This window comes from Natator depressus, chromosome 13, assembly GCF_965152275.1.
Source record: "Natator depressus isolate rNatDep1 chromosome 13, rNatDep2.hap1, whole genome shotgun sequence".
In the NCBI taxonomy this organism is placed as follows: Eukaryota; Metazoa; Chordata; order Testudines; family Cheloniidae; genus Natator; species Natator depressus.
The window spans coordinates 5,681,273-5,701,345 of record NC_134246.1 but is presented as its reverse complement, the minus strand read 5'-3'; the positions used below and the strand labels follow the sequence as shown (position 1 = coordinate 5,701,345).

The 20,073-nt window shown below is 45.5% G+C and overlaps 1 protein-coding gene across 9 annotated transcripts in view; it reads right to left on the bottom strand.

Annotated features, from left to right (window-relative positions):
* The window catches only part of MYT1 (myelin transcription factor 1), a 113,462-nt gene that overhangs the window by 62,925 nt on the left and 30,464 nt on the right, over window positions 1-20,073 (bottom strand). For 5 of the 9 annotated variants that reach the window (XM_074969389.1, XM_074969396.1, XM_074969392.1 and 2 more), the window contains exon 2: window positions 6,676-6,776. The exons of the other annotated variants lie outside the window; for them this stretch is intronic. In XM_074969389.1, the coding sequence (XP_074825490.1) occupies window positions 6,676-6,776 (101 nt within the window). The remainder of the gene's footprint in view (window positions 1-6,675; window positions 6,777-20,073) is intronic. 9 annotated transcript variants of the gene reach the window in all.

The window sequence follows — 20,073 nt, the reverse complement described above, 5'->3', positions numbered from 1 at the left end:
ACTGGGGATGCAACACACGTAAGATTTAATGTATGTGGGGGGGAAGGAGACATAGCCGCATGGCATGTGTCTTTCCCCTGAGCCCACAAAAGCCCCTTTAAATGGTTACTGAATTAGCAGGGGGCCTCTTGGTGGAGTGCTGAAAGGAGAGGGCCTCTATATGGCACACTGCCCTCCTAATTTGATGGATTTCCAATAGCACGCTCAGATGGAGGCTAATAGTTCTGGAAGAGATGTACACACAGGCACGCACTTTTGAAACTGTGGGCCTATCTGAAATAAAGTTCTTCCCATACCCAGAGTCCATAAAGCAGCATGAATGAGAGTCATGCAAACACAAACAGCTGTCAGGTTTTTAAAGATCATTAGAATAGAAAATAAACCTTTTTTTCTTGGGTGACATTTCCCAGCAAGGTGCAAAAATACAAGGAAGTGTTCTCCTCTGAGCCCCATTATACCTTTCTCTGGTGGCTTAAGCTGACAGTGCCAACAGTGAACATCCTGAGATCTCAGTGTTGTCAGGCTCACATGCATGAGGCTTATTTATATGAAACCACTGTCCTTTAGTTTTTGCCTCATCAATGAGAAGTCTTCTCGACAGATCATTTTAACGTGAAATTTCAGGTCACATAGAGCATGTTGGCAGTCTTGGAGACTGACAGGGTATTTCCATTTGGTTTCTCACTCGTGTTCATAATAACCCGGTTGGAAAGCCACCCAGATTTGTATTATTATTATTTTAACTTAGACTGAAAAAAACAGAACCTTGCCCCTCTATGAAAACCTCTGGGCATTTCCCGGCACTGCAACAATCTTTTATCCTGGATCTCTGTAACGATGTAACACTGCTCTGATGATCTGAATACTGCACTAAACTAAAGAACTACAGAATGCTGACCCTATCGCACACTAGCTCAATAGCGTATTAATAATACTGCAAGGACACTATAGAACAAGCTCCCTACCTTAGAATTTTATAGGGCCACCTATTACCATAATATACCAGCAACTTCCATGTAAAATCAACACTAATAGCAAAGGCCCTAGTGGATTTACTATCCCAATTTTATGTGACAATACAGCCTTGTGGATGGCGTACTGGGACTGGATGTCAAAGAAAGCTGGGCTCCCTCCCAAACTCTGCCACTGAATGACTGACTGGTTGGGTAACCTTGAGTAAGTCACTTCACCTCTGTTTCCCCTTCCATCCTGTGTCTATTTAGTCTGCAGACGTTTAGGGACAGGAACTGTCCCTTACTATGTGTTTATACAGAGCCTAGCACAATGAACTCCTGATGTGGGTTGGGGCCCCTTGGCACTTCCCTAATCTGGATAATGTGAACAACATCTTAATACTATAGGGCCAAATCACGAGGCCCTTACTCAGATAAACTTCTGTGGCAGTTTTGCTTGAGTAAGGTACAAATCAAAACTGATAGTAAACAAACACACACATTAGTACTATATAAGTATAATAATTAAAACACTACTCTAGTGCTATAATAATAATGATACAATATAGATCTGAAGCTTAATTTGAAGAAATATTTATGGGTGTTTTTTTTTCTAAAAAGCTCCCACATTTCTCTTCCAATGAAACAGCCACCAAACGTTTGTTGGTGCTAACGGAAGTATTAAACATGGTTTGAACTTGTTTAAGCTCATGCTCTATCTCTTGTTCTTTAAGACACCCACGTGTGACTGCCTTTGTACACCTCTCAACCACTCATGGGGTGGAGCCCAAGTTGTCGTTTTGACAGCTCTATGCAAATATATCATTAAGGGCCATGCTGAAATTCCCCAAGGTCAGAGTTAATACTTTATGTATATTCAAGAGCACTGCAGAGCTCGGAAGAAATAGACCTACTTACAAAGCATTCGTTTTGACAAAGAGGGGTGGGGATTCTGAATGGAATATTGATTTTAAATGGAAAGAAAAAGCAAAAAACAAAACAAAGTTTCCAGGACTGTTCATTTTGTAGGTAGATACAAATTCCATTGACAAGAACCTAGGTCTCATCTACAGCCAGAAAAGGAAGTTTTCACTTTAGTTTTTAAAAAAATAACTGAAACCAGCCTAGCAAAAGCTGATAAGGAAAATGATACAAGAAACATCATGTTTCTCCAGCAAAAGGGACTGAATAATAATTCTTGGTCTGATGTTTTCCATTCTTCCCCCATCCCTACTCCAAAAGGCCTGTTCCCTCAAAGAAGAGGCAGTAATAATTACACCCAACTTTAACTCAGCCGTGGAAGGGAGCAAGGGGGAGTAAGTAGCCCCAGCCAATCGGGTGTTACATATCTCAGGTCTTCAGTGCAGCGAACCCCTGTGCAGCTGCTGTTCCCCACTGTGCCTCCCTAAGCGTGTGGGTGGGGTGGGCAAGTCCCGTCACTCCCACAGGCTGAGCAATGGAACAGCCTGGAGTTGAGAGAGCTGCATCTCCGCAGTAAGCAATGCGGTATTCCCCACGTTTCCACCCGGACAGGGTGCTCTGGAGGAGCTGTGCTTCCCAGGGGTGTGTCCCAGGTGCAGCGCCTGCCAGGGTGATGCAGCTTGCCTGCCACTCCATCCCCAGGCCACAATCCAGCCCTTGTTAAGCGAGCACAGATCCTATTGAGGAAGGAGAGAGCCAGGCTGCTTTCCCACATAAGTGCCATATCTTCCAGGAGAGCCCTTAGAAGATTAAAGCACTGATCGACAAGTGGTGAATAGATTGACACTTTTAAATGACGTATGTCATTACAATTGGGCTAAGATAATTTATTAGTTGCAAAACATTGCTAGACAGGGGGGTGGTTTAACTGGCAGCTTCATTAAGCTTTATTCACGTATCGCCTGCTCCTTCAAAAGCAGCCGGCGCTATCGTGTGCACGTGTCCACCCTCCCCGCCCCCAAGAGATGGCGCTATCACGGGGCCCAGGCCAGCACACGCCCCCTCCAAGAGCGGGCACATGCTCATCTGAAGGTCTGAGCCTGTCCCCAGAAGTAGGTTGAATGGAGGAGAGCGAGCTTGGTCGTGCAGGTAACTTATACCCGCAGCACCTGGCAGGAAGAGCTCTCGGGGCAGCTCAGCACCAGGCACCATCAAGCCCTTAGTTTCCTCCTCCTGTCATTATCAGTGTGAGTCAACTAGAAGAGGCATAGCTAGAATTTCAGTTATCTGCCCTATGGCTTTCTGACTGCTGGGGAATTAGCTTTCCATCCGGAAATCAACAATGTACCTTGGAACAAGTGTGCAACCACCACCTCCTCACACCAGGGATCATCACTCCTTTCACTTCAGTGCAGTTACACCTGGCCCGCGTGAAATCAGAATGTGGCCCAATGGCGTTACATCAACCAAAAGTTTAAAGATCAGACTCTAAGAACATCCCTTCCCACTCCCCCCAAAGTATTTTTCCAGCAAACATTTCATGAAATGATAATGACTTTGGCACCATGGGCCCGCTGTAGCTGTTAATTAAAAGAAAAAAAAGGGGGGGGGAATTAGCTTAAAGCCCCCTCTACTTTTAAAAAGCAGAATGTATCCTGAAGCCTGCATATCAGCTCTGTAGCTCCCAGCTGTTATTTTGTTACCACACTCAGAGGTTGGTTTTCTCCCTCCCTCTTCTTCCCCTTTAGGGTTCTCCCTGCTGCTTGATTTAAATCCTCCTGACATTCCACCCATTGTGAGTCCCCTTCGCAGCTGAATAAACTAGCGGTTGCTTTTTGCTCCCTCGCTGCTTTAGAGAAAGGACACCCCGCATGGTTTTCTCTGGCTTCAAGTCTTGGGAGGATTTCTCCTTGACATCTTTATGTGTAAGATTGCAGCTCATACCAGCCCCCAAATTAAAAATTACAGCTGGATAATAAACATCCTAATGAAGCTGTACTGTCAGTTTTCATTTGCTAAAACTTACGGCACAAATGAAACATTTACCAAGTGCTAATGCTTTGTAGCAAGAGCAGAGCATGGGGGAAACAGACCAGAAAAGCTGCTACACAGCATCACATCTGACATAGCCAGAGCTGTATCATCTGTATTCACAGAGCTGACATTTAGGCACTAGGCCAAGGTAATTTCTTATGCGGTAGCTTAGGTTTACATATAGTTTCCTACTGAAAGTGCGACAACATGCAATCCAAACACTTCATCCTCAGAGGGCTCTGAGTGGTTTAGGATGTACAAACAATTCTCTCATCCTTAAAAGGGAAACTGCAGTTCCTCAACACCATTGTTTTCAAGCTCTGTAATAAGCCGGCATTTTCATGAGGTTTTTTTTCTCCCCAGGTAGTACAATCTCAGGAAATTGTCACAGTGCTGCTGCATGTCCCTCCCCTAAATTGCCACCAGGTTTAGTGCCAGGAGGTTATGCCAAAGTATGGGATCCGATGGGCCAATTCATGTAATCCCTACCAGCGTTCATCAACACAAACTTCCTGCTATTCTATAGTCCGTTCACCTGGCATTCAAGAGTGTAAAAGAAGTAAGGGGTGGGGGGGGGGAGAGAGATTCTTTTCCCCATGCAGTGTCAGGGCCCAGGACAATTATGAACAGAGGTTTCCAGACTGATGGGCTCAGCTGGATCTGTTTAAAGAGTGACCCTACCCATCACGCTTCTGATATCTCATTTCAAACCTGTAAAGAGAAATGTTACCCTGAGCCTTTATTTCTTTGTATGCACAAAAACCCACCACACAACACATTGTCCTTCTCCGCTGCACCATTCTACGGACTACAAATCACAACTGGACCTCATAAAAAGGAGATGTTTATATTTTATATATATGCATAAACACATACATGAAATCCAACACTTTATCCGAGTCCGAACTATGATCTCCTGCTGGGCTTCCATAAAGTTTACGTAGCAGTGTAACAGTATGTGAATACTTCATTGCATTGATGTGCAGAGGTACATCTTTAAAAGTGTTCCTAATCTGACTTCAGATGTGTGATACATAGGGAAAGCTGTTTGAAAAGCTGGCAATCCTTTTAGTAAAGGTTATCTTAGATTTAATAATATAAGACCAGAACCTGCAAACTGTTACTTAGGGGAGAAGTCCTTACCAATGCAAGGATTGGTCCAATGAGTAGGGGCTTGCAGGATCAGGTCCAAATTTGCACAAGCGTGTGCGTATGTGTGTCCAGGCCCAACCTCTGCACACGCACAATGTGACTGTTCATGGGCATGGGCAGGTGAGCACATGCAGTCCTTAGAGGGACTGCTCTGTGCAATAAAAAGTAAGTCCACTCTCAGGATTGCAGGCCGCAGACTTGCTGCTTTACTTTACTGCATCACAGTAAGGGTGGGGGAAGAGGGGTGCTCAACCCCCCCACTGACTAAGCAGGAAGTAAGCTAGGAGTGGAAAATGACTCCATTCCATAATACTCTGGGTAAACCCATTAACCCTATCATGACCACTTCCGGACTTGCATGTGAACTTTTGAAGTTGTAGGGTTGTATTTTTAGATATCTACCAGTTGTCAGCCCTCAGTCAAACTCCTGAGTCCTAATCCCAGTTCTAAGATTTATCCTGTAGCCATGGGCAAATCCCTTCACCTTTCTGCCTCACTTTCCCCATCGGCAAAATGGGGATAAACAACACACCCCAGCTGGGGCGTTGTGACAATCAGTGACTATTTGCTTTGCAAATGCTGAATGATAAGTATTATTAGGAATCATTTTTTTTCAATCCTTCTTTTAGTCCCACACAACAGTCTTATTAAATCCAAAGAAAGTGCTTATCTGGCTCAGGGCATGAGCATTCCGGACAGCACTTGCCATTAGCTCACAATTTGCCAAACAGAGAAGGTGTTTCTGCAGATAGGTTTAATTTTCAATTTGGGAGAAGTAAATTAACATCAGCTACAGGGTGATTTCTTGGCTATTTGAATGGACTGATAGTCCATCACATGATGACATTTTGTTATCAAGACAGTTCTTGATAGGGCCAAAGAGAAAGCAGGAAGTGTCACTTGTATAGCGAGCAGCCTAGGTTTATGTTGAATTAAAGCTTCCGAATCGGCCATGAGTTTTGACAGTGTTGGCTTTACCCCTTTCACAGGGTCACAGCTGCGACACTTTTCCCTAAAAGAACTGCTGTGTTGAGAACATCAGAGTTGCTTTTCTCTCCCTCAGATGTCTAATAGGCCGGGTTCATGAATGAATGACCCATTTATCTCCTTCTAAAGCTTTGAGGTTTCACCTGGTGTGCAAGGGGCTTCTTCCAATGAGCCTGTGTCTTAGAGAAAGAGCCTTTTTAGTCAGAGATGGGCCTTACCCAGCTCTCCAGACCCAAGCATACCCGATGACGGGTTGTGGGGAAGGAAAGGATTGAAAAAAAAATCCAGACATGGATCTGGATCCAAATTGTACAGCTGGAGGCCCTTTCTCCTTTTATACCTGGTGGTGTCTAGGATTCATGACAGGTAGACACTTCTGCTAATTCCTGCTTTGGAGACAATTCACTTTGGGTTTTGTCTGCATCAGTAGAATCCACAGCCTCCATACAGGCTAAAAGAGTGCATGGGCCTTTGTGCAGGGTGTGTGTATTTCAGCTTTTTATGCTGCAGGAAAGGTCAGGTCATACGATTCTTTAATGGTGCAGTCTACAGTCCTACAAAGCAGGGGGAATAGGACTTCTAGGCTGCTTTACTGCTAGGCTCTGGCAAGGTTGCCCTGCCTGCTCACCTTGATGTGTCTGCTGTGTAGGCTTTTTGCTGTCTCACAACTGCTGAGCTTTTCTCCACGTGTCCACCTTTGATTCAGCAGCTCGCCCCGGAACTCATTTTCTGAAGGGTTAAGAGAAATACAGTGTCAGGAAACAAAACCAGTCCTGTGGCCACTGGCCACACCACTTCAGCAGAGCCATCAGGACTGAGAAAGAGGAACCCTAGTTATTATTTGTATGGTGGTAGCACCTAGGAGCCCAGTCACTGGACTGGGACCCCCATTGTGCTAGGTGCTGTACATACACAGAACATAAAGATGGCTCCTCCCCCTAAGGGCTTACATGCTACTGGCTTCTAGCACCAAGACACTATGTGCATCCTTTTGGCACTCGACAGTGGGAACGACATCACAGAACTGGCAAAGCCGGATTTCCTTCACTGTGACTACAACTTGACACATGGTAGAGGGAGAGAACCAACAAACAGCTAGAGAACTGTAAATGAGCCTACCACAATTGCCTCAGCATTTTGCTGCCCAAGCACAAAGACAGGATGATCACTGGAAAAAAAACGAATTGTGCAAAGAGAATGTTGGAAATGGTGTTTTACATACTGGTGACACGTTTCATTATACACATTAGGCCCACCTCTTAATAACCTGAAGGTTTCTTGTCGGGTGTGTTGCTGTCAATAGTCCAGCGTTCATAAAAAGTTTGGATCGAGCATTTAACCATAATGCTTTGGAGGAGGAGAATTGCTAAGAATCAGCCCCTGACCGCTCCTCTCAAGGTGAGATCAGTCCAGTCATGGAGGGGCCCCAGTACACAGGGATCATCACCAACCTGCATAGAAGGAGGGGTGTGGCCCAACATGGCTCAGTCCATCCACCCTCTGAATCCAAGAGGCCTCGGTGAGCCTGGTGTCTGTGCCAGGGGAGAGGGCGGAGATCGGGTGGATACATTTGGCCCTGTGGAGCTTGGTCAGAAGAGATAATACCGCCTGGGAATGTCTGATCCTTACCATCGAGCCCACCACAACTGGGAGCCAACACCAGGAGGCGGTCACCGGCAGTGCTGGAGCAGCAGCCTTGATGTATGCCAGGGCTAGTATGGAGGCACCTAGCCTCCAGGCAGATGGCCTGGGTTTCTAAGGAAACAGGAAGATCTGTTGGGTTTGTCGGTAGGCCCTGGGGCCTTCTTTTACAGCATAGGGGCAACCCCTCCCCCAGTGGGGCAGTGGAGGGGGATGTTCTGCAAGGGGGTCCTCATGGAGATTTGATGGCGCAGAGTCCACCATCCCTTTCCAGAGTGAAACCCATGGGAGATCAACCCTAACTTCTTAATTCAGTAAAATGCTCATTGAAGTCAAAGGGAGTTTGTCATGAATGAAGACTGAGTAAGGACATCAAGATGTGGTTCTAAGGATGGTCCATCAGGTCCAGAAATATAAGAACTCCCAGCCCTGAGTCTGGAGCCAAACTTGGACTGAACTTTGACTACTCTGAAATTCAGCCCTTATGTTTCTAGGATTGGGGGGATTTTTGGTACCGTTCTGCTGTAGCTTCCAAGCTGGGACCAATCCACACAATTCCAGGGGAATAGTCTCACAGCATTTCAAGTGATCAAAAGCAGGGCAGGTCTGAAAATAAGCATATTTTTCGCCAAAGGTTTTGCAAAAAAAAAAAAAAAGACCCTGATTTGCATGTGCGTGTGTGTCGGGGGCGGGGGCTGGGGGGATTCAAATTCAGAAGTTTTCAACCAACTCCACTAGAAAGCACAGGAGATAAACCTGTCTCATGAGAGGTCAGCCCCGTCTCGCAGGTCAGAGATGAACAGGCTCTTGAGGGAAAATTTGGCTTATTTAAACTCAAATGCAAAACCGAGCATTTGAGGTTCACCCATAGTACCAATTAGAGGAGACGAGCTGTGGAATTATATATACTGTTATTTCTATTGCAGTCACACCTGGAGACCCCAGTCAGGGACAGGAGCCCATTGTGACGGGTGCTGTACAAACACAGAACAAAAAGATGGTCCCTGCCTCAAAGAGTTTATAGCCTAGGTAAATTAGGTAAAAAACACTCTGCTCCTACTCATCTCTTCCGTGGTGACTTCCACTTGGGCAGACCAGCCTTAAGGATGGGGAGATGGTACTTCCCACATCAGCCTGGGAAACGTAATGGGTGGGGCGGCTGACAACACACACCAAAGGGTCTGTGGTACGGATGAACCTCTGCATTCCTCTCTATGGTCTTTGAGTTCCTTCTGCCAATCCCTTTCCCCACTGACACAGATCCTGTTGAATTTTAATCCTTCACAAACATTCACACATCTGAGCAGAGGACGAGCTCGTCCGCTGGACACTGCGAAGAGCCATGTGGCGTCCCTATTCTCACCCCAGGTTTCCATGACAACTGTCTTTTACAAGACTAGCACTTCGGGAGCAGGTCATTAAACCAAACCACAAATAATACAAAACCAGGGCTTTCAAAGGGAAGGCTCCTGCCGACACAGCCACTTTGGAGCGAGGGAGGACCGAGCCCACTGTCTGATGGGAGGATGGCGGGCAGCCTCCTGCTTGAATAGGGGAGGACCAGGCTCACTACTGACTCTTGCATCGCCTTTGGAAGAAAGATATCTTTGCGCACCCACCTAGCATCAGCCTCCTGGGGGAACCCATGGCCCAGCCCCTGCAGACATACCCCCTCACCCAGGAGCACCACACTCCCTAGAATTGAGGGGGCCACCCGCACCTGAACCGTGGTCCTGCCCCCTGCTCCGCCACTTCCCCAGAGGGCCCACTGGCCCCACCCAAGCTGGTGTTCTTCCCCGCCCACCCCGGTTTTACTCAGGCTGGCGCATTGACATCCCCTGCATGTTAGCACTCGAGACCCAGTCCAGTCTGTGCTGGAGCACGGCCACCATTCAGCCCACCATTTTCATTTAGCTTAGTCCCTTCGCTTTCTCCTTGTTTCACCCCCACTTTAGAGTGCATTTGGTTCTTATGGGGGGCTCACAACGTTGGCTAGAGACGGGGACAGCACAGCTCCATGTACACCTTCCCCACACATGGCTGTGCCAAGGCAACATCTCCTGGTTCGGGCCTGCAGTGCCCATAATATTCCATTCTTGGCTCAGGCCCACTTCACAACCCTGCCACTAAACCTCAGTCTGGACCTGCTATTTCTTTGCTAGTCCAGTCCTGGAACAGCCATTACCAGTTCTTCTCAGTCCTGAGCAGCAAGAACTGCTACAATTGGAGTCATAACCTGCCCTTGTAATGCCATCCAGAGTGATCTCATAGCCACGATTGGATTGGGCAGGACGGCAGTGGTGGAAACATGTTATTAGAAGCATCACGTCCATTGGGAAAGGGGCGTAGGTAATTATTCCACAACACCCAGTATCAAGGATCCTGATATAAGCAAGGATCAAACGCACAAAGGACACTATACCACAAACTGCAGGATTCAACTGCATTTTCCATAGGTTGACAGCAGCAACGGGTTTTGTCATGTTGTTATACACCCAGTGAAACAATCCTTCGTCTGCCCTTCCTCAATACAAAGAAAAAATAAAAGGCATTTTACCATGTTCCATTACATTTGGGCTTTGCACACCCATGGGTTTCTGAACTTGAAGGTCTGTGAACTTTCTAAAGAAAAGCAGGTAGCCCCGTGGATGGGACTGGGCTGCACTTGATCTCAGTTCTATGCCTGGCTCTGCTATATGACTGTGGGCACCTCCCTTCCCTTATCTGTTAAATGGGGATCATTGCTTCTTTTTCTTTAAGATCTGTGGATGAAAAGTGCTATGTAAGAACTCGTTATTACTATTGTATGCATTTTAACTTGGAAAAATACCAGGGGGTACCTGCAACCTGAGTAAGAGGGGCAATTTCTTGGAGGTTTTTCCTTCATCTATTCTAACTCTGAATATAGAGTATGCCTACATGTTGAGCTGGAAATTTACATCTCCTGGAGACATACCTGCGCTAGCTCCGATCATGCTAGAGCGCTAAAACCAGAGCGTAGCTGCAGCAGGATGAGTGGTGGGAGGGGCTAATTGTCCGCAGTGTATACCACCTGAGACACTAGGTATGTATGCAGGGCAGCTAGCCCCTCCACCACTCTGTTTTTAGCACATTAACCTGATCACAGTCCATTCACACCAACTGAGAATCTGCTCCTATGTGTGAGCTGCAGCATCAGTATATTAGGCTGCCTTCCTTTCCCCGTATTAAGTTATACCTTGTCACAATCAAATCAGAAGGGATGCCCCCAGATTTTGGCCTCAGGGCCCTGAATGTCACAGCTCACCTTGGCAAACTGTGGTTGCTTTGGGCGATTCTGCTACGATCCTTCCCCTTGAATCTTTAATTGTGGTTCCCTATGGTATTTCATGCTGAATAATTTACTGCCCGTTCTCCAAGCCTTGCTCCATTTATCTACCACCAACGTAAGAGGAATTACAAAAGAAGAAACCTGCAGAATAAAAGGAGGAAATGTGCCATGCGGGGAAGCCCTCCACTCTGTTGAGTTCAATCGTCTCTAGGTGTTTACGGCCTGGGGAAGAGCTAATGGGATATGTCACATTTGCTATTGCCACAGTGTGTTTCCACGTTCTTTAGGCTTGGTCATTTCTATTATTGGAGGAGAGTTTAAGTGACACTAGGGGCAGTTGGTGCCAATAACCTCTACTGAAAGTTAATGGGAGTTTGTCATCTAATTCCCATTTGTCTCTCTGAAAGTCACCCTGATTATTATAGTAGCCCCTTGAAGTCCCGACTGAGATTGGGCCGCATTGTGCCAGGTGCTGCACATACACAAGGTAAAATTTACTCCCTGCTGGAAGAGCTTATAGTCTGGATAGACAAAACAAAAAAGCATGAGAGAAAAAGGATCACACTCCCTATTTTACACACGGGGGAATTAAGGCACAGAGAGATTAAACTGTTTGCCCAAAGTCTCACAGGATTTTGTAGCAGAGTAGGATTTGAAACCAGAGCTTTCGAGTCTCAGTTTGGTCCCTTAGCCATTGCGAGATGAAAGGTAGACCAGTGGTTTGGGCACTAGGTAGGGACTCCAGAATCCTGTGTTCAGTTCTCTGCTCTTCCACAGGCTTCCTGTATGACCTTGAGCAAGTCACTTAGCCTCTCTGAGCCTTAGTTCCCCACCTGTGCAATGGGGATAACAGCACTGCCCTGCCTCCCAGGGGTGTTGTGACATTAAGGGTTGTGAGGTGCTCAGATACTGTGGTAACAGGGACTAAGATTAGTAATCATAAGGCCACCTTTCCTCTGTTTGTCCTAAATATGACTTTTGTTAGGTCATCTGATTAGATTATTTTTCTGGCTTTGCATCAATGACTCCCCAGAAATCCCCAAGTTAGAGATTTCATTCCAAAATTTGGATTTAGAAGATTAGGAAGTGATGAGAGAAGCTGCTTTGTTTCAGTAAGAACCCCTCAGAATAGCATGGGGGTCAAAAGTTAAACAGGAGTTATTAAGACCACAGTCTGTTTTGCAGAAACCATGAAATCAACCATGATCAAAAGAGCTAGAGACATAAAGGGTAACAAGAAAACATTCTACAAATACATTAGAAGCAAGAGGAAGATCAAGGACAAGATAGGCCCGTTATTCAATGAGGTGGGGAAAAATAACAACAGAAAATGTGGAAATGGCAGAGGTGCTTAATGACTTTGTTCTGGTTTCACCAAGAAGGTTGGTGGTGATTGGACATCTAACATAGTGAATACCAGTGAAAATGAGGTAGGATCAGAAGAGGCTAAAATAGGGAAAGAACAAGTTAAAAATTACTTAGACTAATTAGATGTTTTCAAGTCACCAGGGCATGATGAAATGCATCCTAGAATACTCAAGGAGCTGACTGAGGAGATATCTGAGCCATTAGCGATTATCTTTGAAAAGTCATGGAAGACGGGAGAGATTCCAGAAGACTAGAAAAGGGCAAATATAGTGCCAATCTATAAAAAGGGAAATAAGGACAACCAGGGGAATTACAGACCATTCAGCTTAACTTCTGTACCCGGAAAGATAATGGAGCAAATAATTAAGCAATCCATTTGCAAACATCTAGACGATAATAAGGTGATAAGTGACAGTCAGCATGGATTTATCAAAAACAAATCTTGTCAAACCAACCTGATAGCTTTCTTTGACAGGGTAACAAGCTTTGTGGATCAGGGGGAAGCCGCAGACATGGTATATCTTGACTTTAGTAAAGCTTTGATACTGTCTCACATGACCTCATAAATAAACTAGGGAAATGCAACCTAGATGGAGCTACTAGAGGGTGGGTGCAAAACTGGTTGGAAAACCATTCCCAGAGAGCAGTTATCAGTGATTCACAGTCATGCTGGAAGGGCATAATGAGTGGGGTCCCGCAGGGATTGGTTCTGGGTCTGGTTCTGGTCAATATCTTCATCAATGATTTAGATAATGGCATAGAGAGTAAACTTTTAAAATTTGCGGATGATACCAAGCTGGGAGGGGTTGCAAGTGCTTTGGAGGATTGGATTAAAATTCAAAATGGTCTGAAGTAAATAGGATGAAATTCAATAAGGAAAAATGCAAAGGACTCCACTTAGGAAGGAACAATCAGTAGTACACATACAAAATGGGAAATGGCTGCCTAGGAAGGAGTACTGTGGAAAGGGATCTGGGGGTCATAGTGGACTAAAAGCTAAATATGAGTTAACAGTATAGCACTGTTCCAATAAAAGCAAACATCATTCTGGGATGTATTAGCAGGAATGTTGTAAGCAAGACACAAGAAGTAATTCTTCTGCTCTACTCCGCGCTGATTAGGCCTCAACTGGAGTATTGTGTCCAGTTCTGGGTGCCACATTTCAGGAAGGATGTGGACAAATTGGAGAGAGTTCAGAGAAGAGTGACAAAAATGATTAAAGGTCTAGAAAACATGACCTATGAGGGAAAATTGAGAAAATTGGGTTTGTTTAGTCTGGAAAAGAGAAGACTGAGGGGGCACATGAGAACCTTTTTCAAGTACGTAAAAGGTTGTTACAAGGAGAGGGGAGAAAAATTGTTCTTCTTAACCTCTGAGGATAGGACAAGAAGCAATGGGCTTAAATTGCAGCAAGGGTGGTTTAGTTTGGATATTAGGAAAAACTTCCTAACTGTCAGGGTGGTTAAGCACTGGAATAAATTGCTTAGGGAGGTTTTAGAATCTCCATCATTGGAGATTTTTAAGAGCAGGTTGGACAAACACCTGTCAGGGATGGTCTAGATAATACTTAGGCCTGCCATGAGTGCAGGGGACTGGACTAGATGACCTCTCGAGGTCCCTTCCAGTCCTATGATTCTATGAAAAGAGGAACAGAGAAAGAGAGATGGCACAAGCAGGGTGAAAATGGAGCAGAAATTGGAAAAGACAGTGGGACAGTGGAGGGAGAGGGATGGATATATAAAAACAAAGGCAAAAGTTAAATGAAAACTCAATACAGGTCATACGCCATGTACAGGGCACCCAAATGTCCCAGCCTATCTCAGAGGAGCTGTGTGTCCTTCTCCACCTGATACAGATTTCCCTTTAAACCACAAATACATGTTTTAAACTAACAATCACTCTTGGGGAAAATGGGCATACATTACAGAAAAAAGGTTCATGAATTCAAGATGTCTTTGCAACCCCTGTTCGTGGTTTGAGGGGTTTGCAAAAGCCTCCGACTTTATGGGAGTCAGACACCCTTAAGGAGGAAAAAGCATAGTTCCCACCCCCCATCGGGCCTGCTTTGTTCACGTGTGTCCAAGTTGTAGGGTAGGACTGACACAGCTGTCACCCTAGTCAACTGCCTGGGTAAATCTGACCACCTGATGCCACAATTCCCCATCCGTTGGCCAGTTACTGATGCTTACGGGTGACCCTATCCCCACTTCCTTATACTCTTGGTCATGCCATGTGATCGAGCCGTAGCAGGGAAGAGAACAGGCAATGTGTGTTAGGAAAACACAGACACCCTGACAGCCAGAAAGGTTTTGTCGGAGAGCAGCTTGTCACAATGAGCTCACCACACTCCAGCCCTCGTCTCCCCGTCCTGAATTTAGTTAGCTGGGATAACCTTGTTAACACATTAATTGTATTTCCTGTATCCCTACTGCTGACATGTATACTCCCCAGAGGGCAACAGCTTGCACCCTCCCTCACCCCCAAACCCTGGTTTCAGCAGAATCGCAGCTCATGTGGCTACAGTTGCAAGGTGTGGAAGGAAGTTCCTCCTACACCTAGCAAATTTCCCTGACCACCCCAGAGGAGAGGACTCTGGAGGACTGTGAGCTCCAGAGATTGTCTGACAGACTAGTGTGGGTTGGAATCAGATTCAATGTCTGTGCCTTGTGACCCTTCTCCCACTTTGCAGCAACTCTGAACTCTATCAAGTTGCTTTTGAACCGGATGGAATCCACCTTATTTTTTAAAAAACCCAGCATCATTCCATCATGGTCCAACCCACAGCTGTGACCCTACTTGGAGTGTTGTGCAAGCATAGCCGAGGGCAGAATTTGGCCTACAGTATTTTGAACCATGGCATAGAAATGTTTTGGGGTTTTTTTTGTTAAATAAAATACAGAATAAGTTTCACCCAGAAATTCATCAGTTAATCCAATTCCCTGAGATGTCCCCAAAAGTTAAACAGTAAAACTTCCCCTCTAAAAGATACAAGAAGATATTTTATTTCATTCAGTATTTTAGAAAAAAAAATAGAATAAGCAAATAGTCTAGGCTGCAATGAACCAAGCTTGCTGAAAAGCTGTGCAGAGAACTCCATGCAACCCTGCACTGAGTTTCTAGTTCAAATGGACTAAGGCAGGGTTGATTTTTATAGCACACGTCTCCCTGGGGAGACAGGAAGTGCTGAGCTGAAGAAGTTAATTGCCAAGTGGCATAGAGATTCTGTGCTGTACAGAATTGCCCACTGAGGAATGATCTGACACATTACCCAAATCATTTAAGAACTGATCTGGAGAGGTGCTGAGCTCACACAATTCCAAATGAAATCAGTGGCTCTTGTGGGTGCTCAGCATCACTGCCAGACCGGGGATGGGGGAACTGCATACTATCCAGATTCTTACCTGCAGCTCATAGAACTAGTTTCCCCATCCCTGCTTTGTGCCCCCTTAGGTCATCTATTGTGTAGGGTGGCGCTCTGCTTGTGTTCTCTTATGAGCAGTATGCATCCCCACAATCTGTGTTTTCCTCCCAGCATGGGCTCATTTTCAAACCCTGGATCTTGGCACCTCCAAAAGATTTTGACGAAGTTCAGATCTTGACCCCAACTTCAGAGCTTGGGCTCCTCTCTAGTATATAAAAATATGTACCCTGTGATCACACAAAATACTGCATCATGCCAAAAAACCACTTCTGTATTGCTGTGGCATCATGGCTCCACTTTTCCTCCCAATCTCTCTAGCTTTTCTAATCTCTGTCTGGATCTACATAAGCCCCAAAGCCTTGCAGAGGAAACAAGTGGAGAGAACAAATGAGACAGCAAGAATTTGTAGCTCCCGAATTTACGGCACATAGTCAGCCCAGTTTTGAGCAGTGCAACACGCTTGCGACGGAAACCAAATTAAATAAACTTTGCCTGGTTTGGGGCATTCTTAGAGAGTCAAAACTGGTCCCAGATTCATGGAAACAGCTGGGAACCTTTGGAAGGAATCTGGGTAAATATATGGGATCTTGGCCAAACCCTGCAAAATTCGGGTGCCCAGTTGGAAACCAGGTGCATCTCGGTAGGTTCATCAGCCTGTTCTAGCACGTCATTAACATGGAGAAGACGTAGGCATGGGCAGTGCATTCCTCTCTCTCTGTGCCCCACCCATCAATGGTATATCAAAATGTACTACCAAAGGAAGTATACAACTTGCTGTAGGGCTCCGCTCAGGTTTTCAGAAGCAGAGGTGCTGTGATGTGTTTCACAGAATCATAGAATATCAGGGTTGGAAGAGACCTCAGGAGGTCATCTAGTCCAACCCCCTGCTCAAAGCAGGGCCAATCCCCAACTAAATCATCCCAGCCAGGGCTTTGTCAAGCTTGACCTTAAAAACTTCGAAGGAAGGAGATTCCTCCACCTCCCTAGGTAACGCATTCCAGTGTTTCACCACCCTCCTCGTGAAAAAGTTTTTCCTAATATCCAACCTAAACCTCCCCCACTGCAACTTGAGACCATTACTCCTTGTTCTGTCATCTGCTACCACTGAGAACAGTCTAGATCCATCCTCTTTGGAACCCCCTTTCCGGTAGTTGAAAGCAGCTATCAAATCCCCCCTCATTCTTCTCTTCCGCAGACCAAACAATCCCAGTTCCCTCAGCCTCTCCTCATAACTCATGTGTTCCAGTTGCCTAATCATTTTTGTTGCCCTCTGCTGGATGTTTTCCAGTTTTTCCACATCCTTCTTGTAGTATGGGGCCCAAAACTGGACACAGTACTCCAGATGAGGCCTCACCAATGTTGAATAGAGGGGAACGATCATGTCCCTCGATCTGCTAGCAATGCCCCTATTTATACAGCCCAAAATGCCATTGGCCTTCTTGGCAAGAAGGGCACACTGTTGACTCATATCCAGCTTCTCGTCCACTGTAACCCCACGGTCCTTTTCTGCAGAACTGCTGCCTAGCCATTCGGTCCCTAGTCTGTAGCGGTGCATGGGATTCTTCCGTCCTAAGTGCAGGACTCTGCACTTGTCCTTGTTGAACCTCATCAGATTTCTTTTGGCCCAATCCTCTAATTTGTCTAGGTCCCTCTGTATCCTATCCCTACCCTCCAGCGTATCTACCTCTTCTCCCAGTTTAGTGTCATCTGCAAACTTGCTGAGGATGCAATCCACACCATCCTCCAGATCATTTATGAAGATATTGAACAAAGTGTTTGTGTGTTGCAGAGCTATATACAGTGTGGCAATCGGAAAATGCCTCCCTGGTCACTAGGTGAAGCGTCCTCCCTTTCACCTTCTCTTTGGAGATGTAGGATGCATTCCCTCAGCTCCCCTCAAGGGCTGCCAACCAGTGCAGAGAGGGATGAGGTGGCTCTGGACTCCATCCAGACAGCTACACGACACCCCCAGTCCAGTGTGGAGTGCACCTGGGTGAACTATTCATCCCTTGCATTACAAAGACCTGTTGCTCTGCTCACCCATACTCAGTGTAGCCCTAAGCGTTCACAAAATGATAGTCAGATGCCCCCCCAGACTCATGAGATTGGGATTTTTAAGCCAACGAATAAAATGTGAGCTGCTTCTAATTCGTCTTCTGGTTTTTGAAGCTTTGCAACAGACTCAGGTTACATTTTCAACCTTTTCTCTACAACCACAAGGTCGAGAAATTTATTATTTTTTAAATGAAAGTCAAGATTCTCTTTGTTCACATGACTCCAGGAGCTGAAGCTTTGAGAAAAGTCAATATGAGTCCCCAATAAAAGTCACAAGCGTTGGCAAGACTGCACACTGGTTCTACGCCAGTCTAACTCCACCAGCTTCAACGGAATTGCTCCGCATTTACAATGGGGGTCAGCTCCTCAAGTGAAAGCTCCCGAATCCCCTCTGCTCCTTGCCTGGAAGCATATGGCAAAGTCCTAGTCCCATTTGCCCCCTCTGTACATATCTGCACCGGGGAAACTGCCATAGATACAGCAAGCATTAAAAAGTTTTCATGTTTAAAAATGAAAAAGGTTTGATTATTCCACAACAATATTTTAAGCTTGTTAGACTAACCAAGCAGGAGGGGATCTCATGTGTGATCCCTCACAGGACATCAACTTTCCATGTTGCTTGGGTCACAAATTATATCACTCTTTTTGGAGTGGGGGTGGGTTTGCTTTGTTTTTAAAAACAAGGCGGCCACCACATACAGGCTTGGAAATACCAATCACAATGAAAGGCTTTACTTCCAAATACGTGTAGCAGCCCCTCTGGAAATGGAGCTTCCTTTTAAGGATGTTATAAAAGGCATTAGTAATACATTAAGGGGAAAATGTTTTAAGGCACCGTTATAAAGCAAATTACATTATAGCCCTTCTTCAAGGCATGATTTTAAGTCACTGTATCCACGGGCTAAATATGTCTGGTGGTTTAATACATGACGGAGTGTTTAAGACAACTCCTTTAAGGCAAAGGGTTACTGCTACTTCTACAGAACATTTTATGTCAAGTGCAATGTCCTGTAAGGTCGGTAAGTATCATCCATCTATCCTAGGATTTTATACTGCCCCCCATCACCATAGCATTTGACAATTCTCTGCTCCATCCCATTATTTACAGTTGTGGAAAGGGTGGCAGGAAGTTTCAGTGACTTGACCAAGACCATAGAGAGTCACTGGTTTAGCAATTTCCTGACTCCCTGTTACCATGTCTTTCCTTGCTGATATATTGTCATTCATACCATACAAACTCTCAACGATCATCCAGAAAAGAAACAGGAGTGGAAGGAAAACATTTTCAAAATGAGAGCTCTTCCTGCTGAATCCAGGGGTAAGATCAGCAAGCCTGCAATTCCATGTGCAACGGATGACACCCAGCCCAACTCCATTCAGCACGGGGACAACGAGCACTTCATAGCACCGCAGCTTTGGCACCAGGTTACCTTTTTTGTTTTAAGTATGCATCAAGCGTCTTTTATTCCCACAGACACAAGAAAAAAAAAATAAAATGAAGGAAGAGGATGAGATTTTTCCACATTGCTACTCAAGGATGCTGTTGTGGCAAAGGGAAGCCCTATGGTTGCATACTTGGAATGTGCTGAGGGGGTATTTAATGCTTCAGCCAAGCCAGTCACACCTCAGCCTGGAAAAAATTCAGGCTCTATTCTTATACTACACACATCAGGGCATGGCCAAGGATGGGAAACTGGAGTGAGGTGAATTAAGGCCTCCTTCCCAAAGCTGACCTAGAAGCACTATGAAGGCTATGTTGGGGAACTCATAAAATGGGGGTGGGCTAGGTCTCAAGAGAAATTGAACCTCATTTTGTGTGTAAAAAACTCTCTAAGCAGCATATTACTTGTGTTTGCTGCACTTGGAGCCTGATCCGGAGTCCACTGAACTCAACAGTCGCCTTCCCTTTCCTGTCAATGGGCTCTGGAGTAGGCCCTTGGTACTTGCAGCCTGAGCGCCCTTTATGGAAAGGAAGCGTGCATAAAGGTTCCCAGAGTCTACCATAGATGTGCTCTGGACACCGTTCTTTGGTAATGGGCATAAAGGAGAGGGAGTCATTTTGCATTTAATGACAACTCAAATGCCCCCAGCAATGTCATGCAGACATGGTTGCTGTGCACTGTTAAAAAAAAAAAAACATACAAAAAAACTACCAAAACCCACCACCCGCTATTGTACTTCACACTAGAGGCAGCTGCATTACAGTGGTGGGTGATTCCTTTATTTGTGTA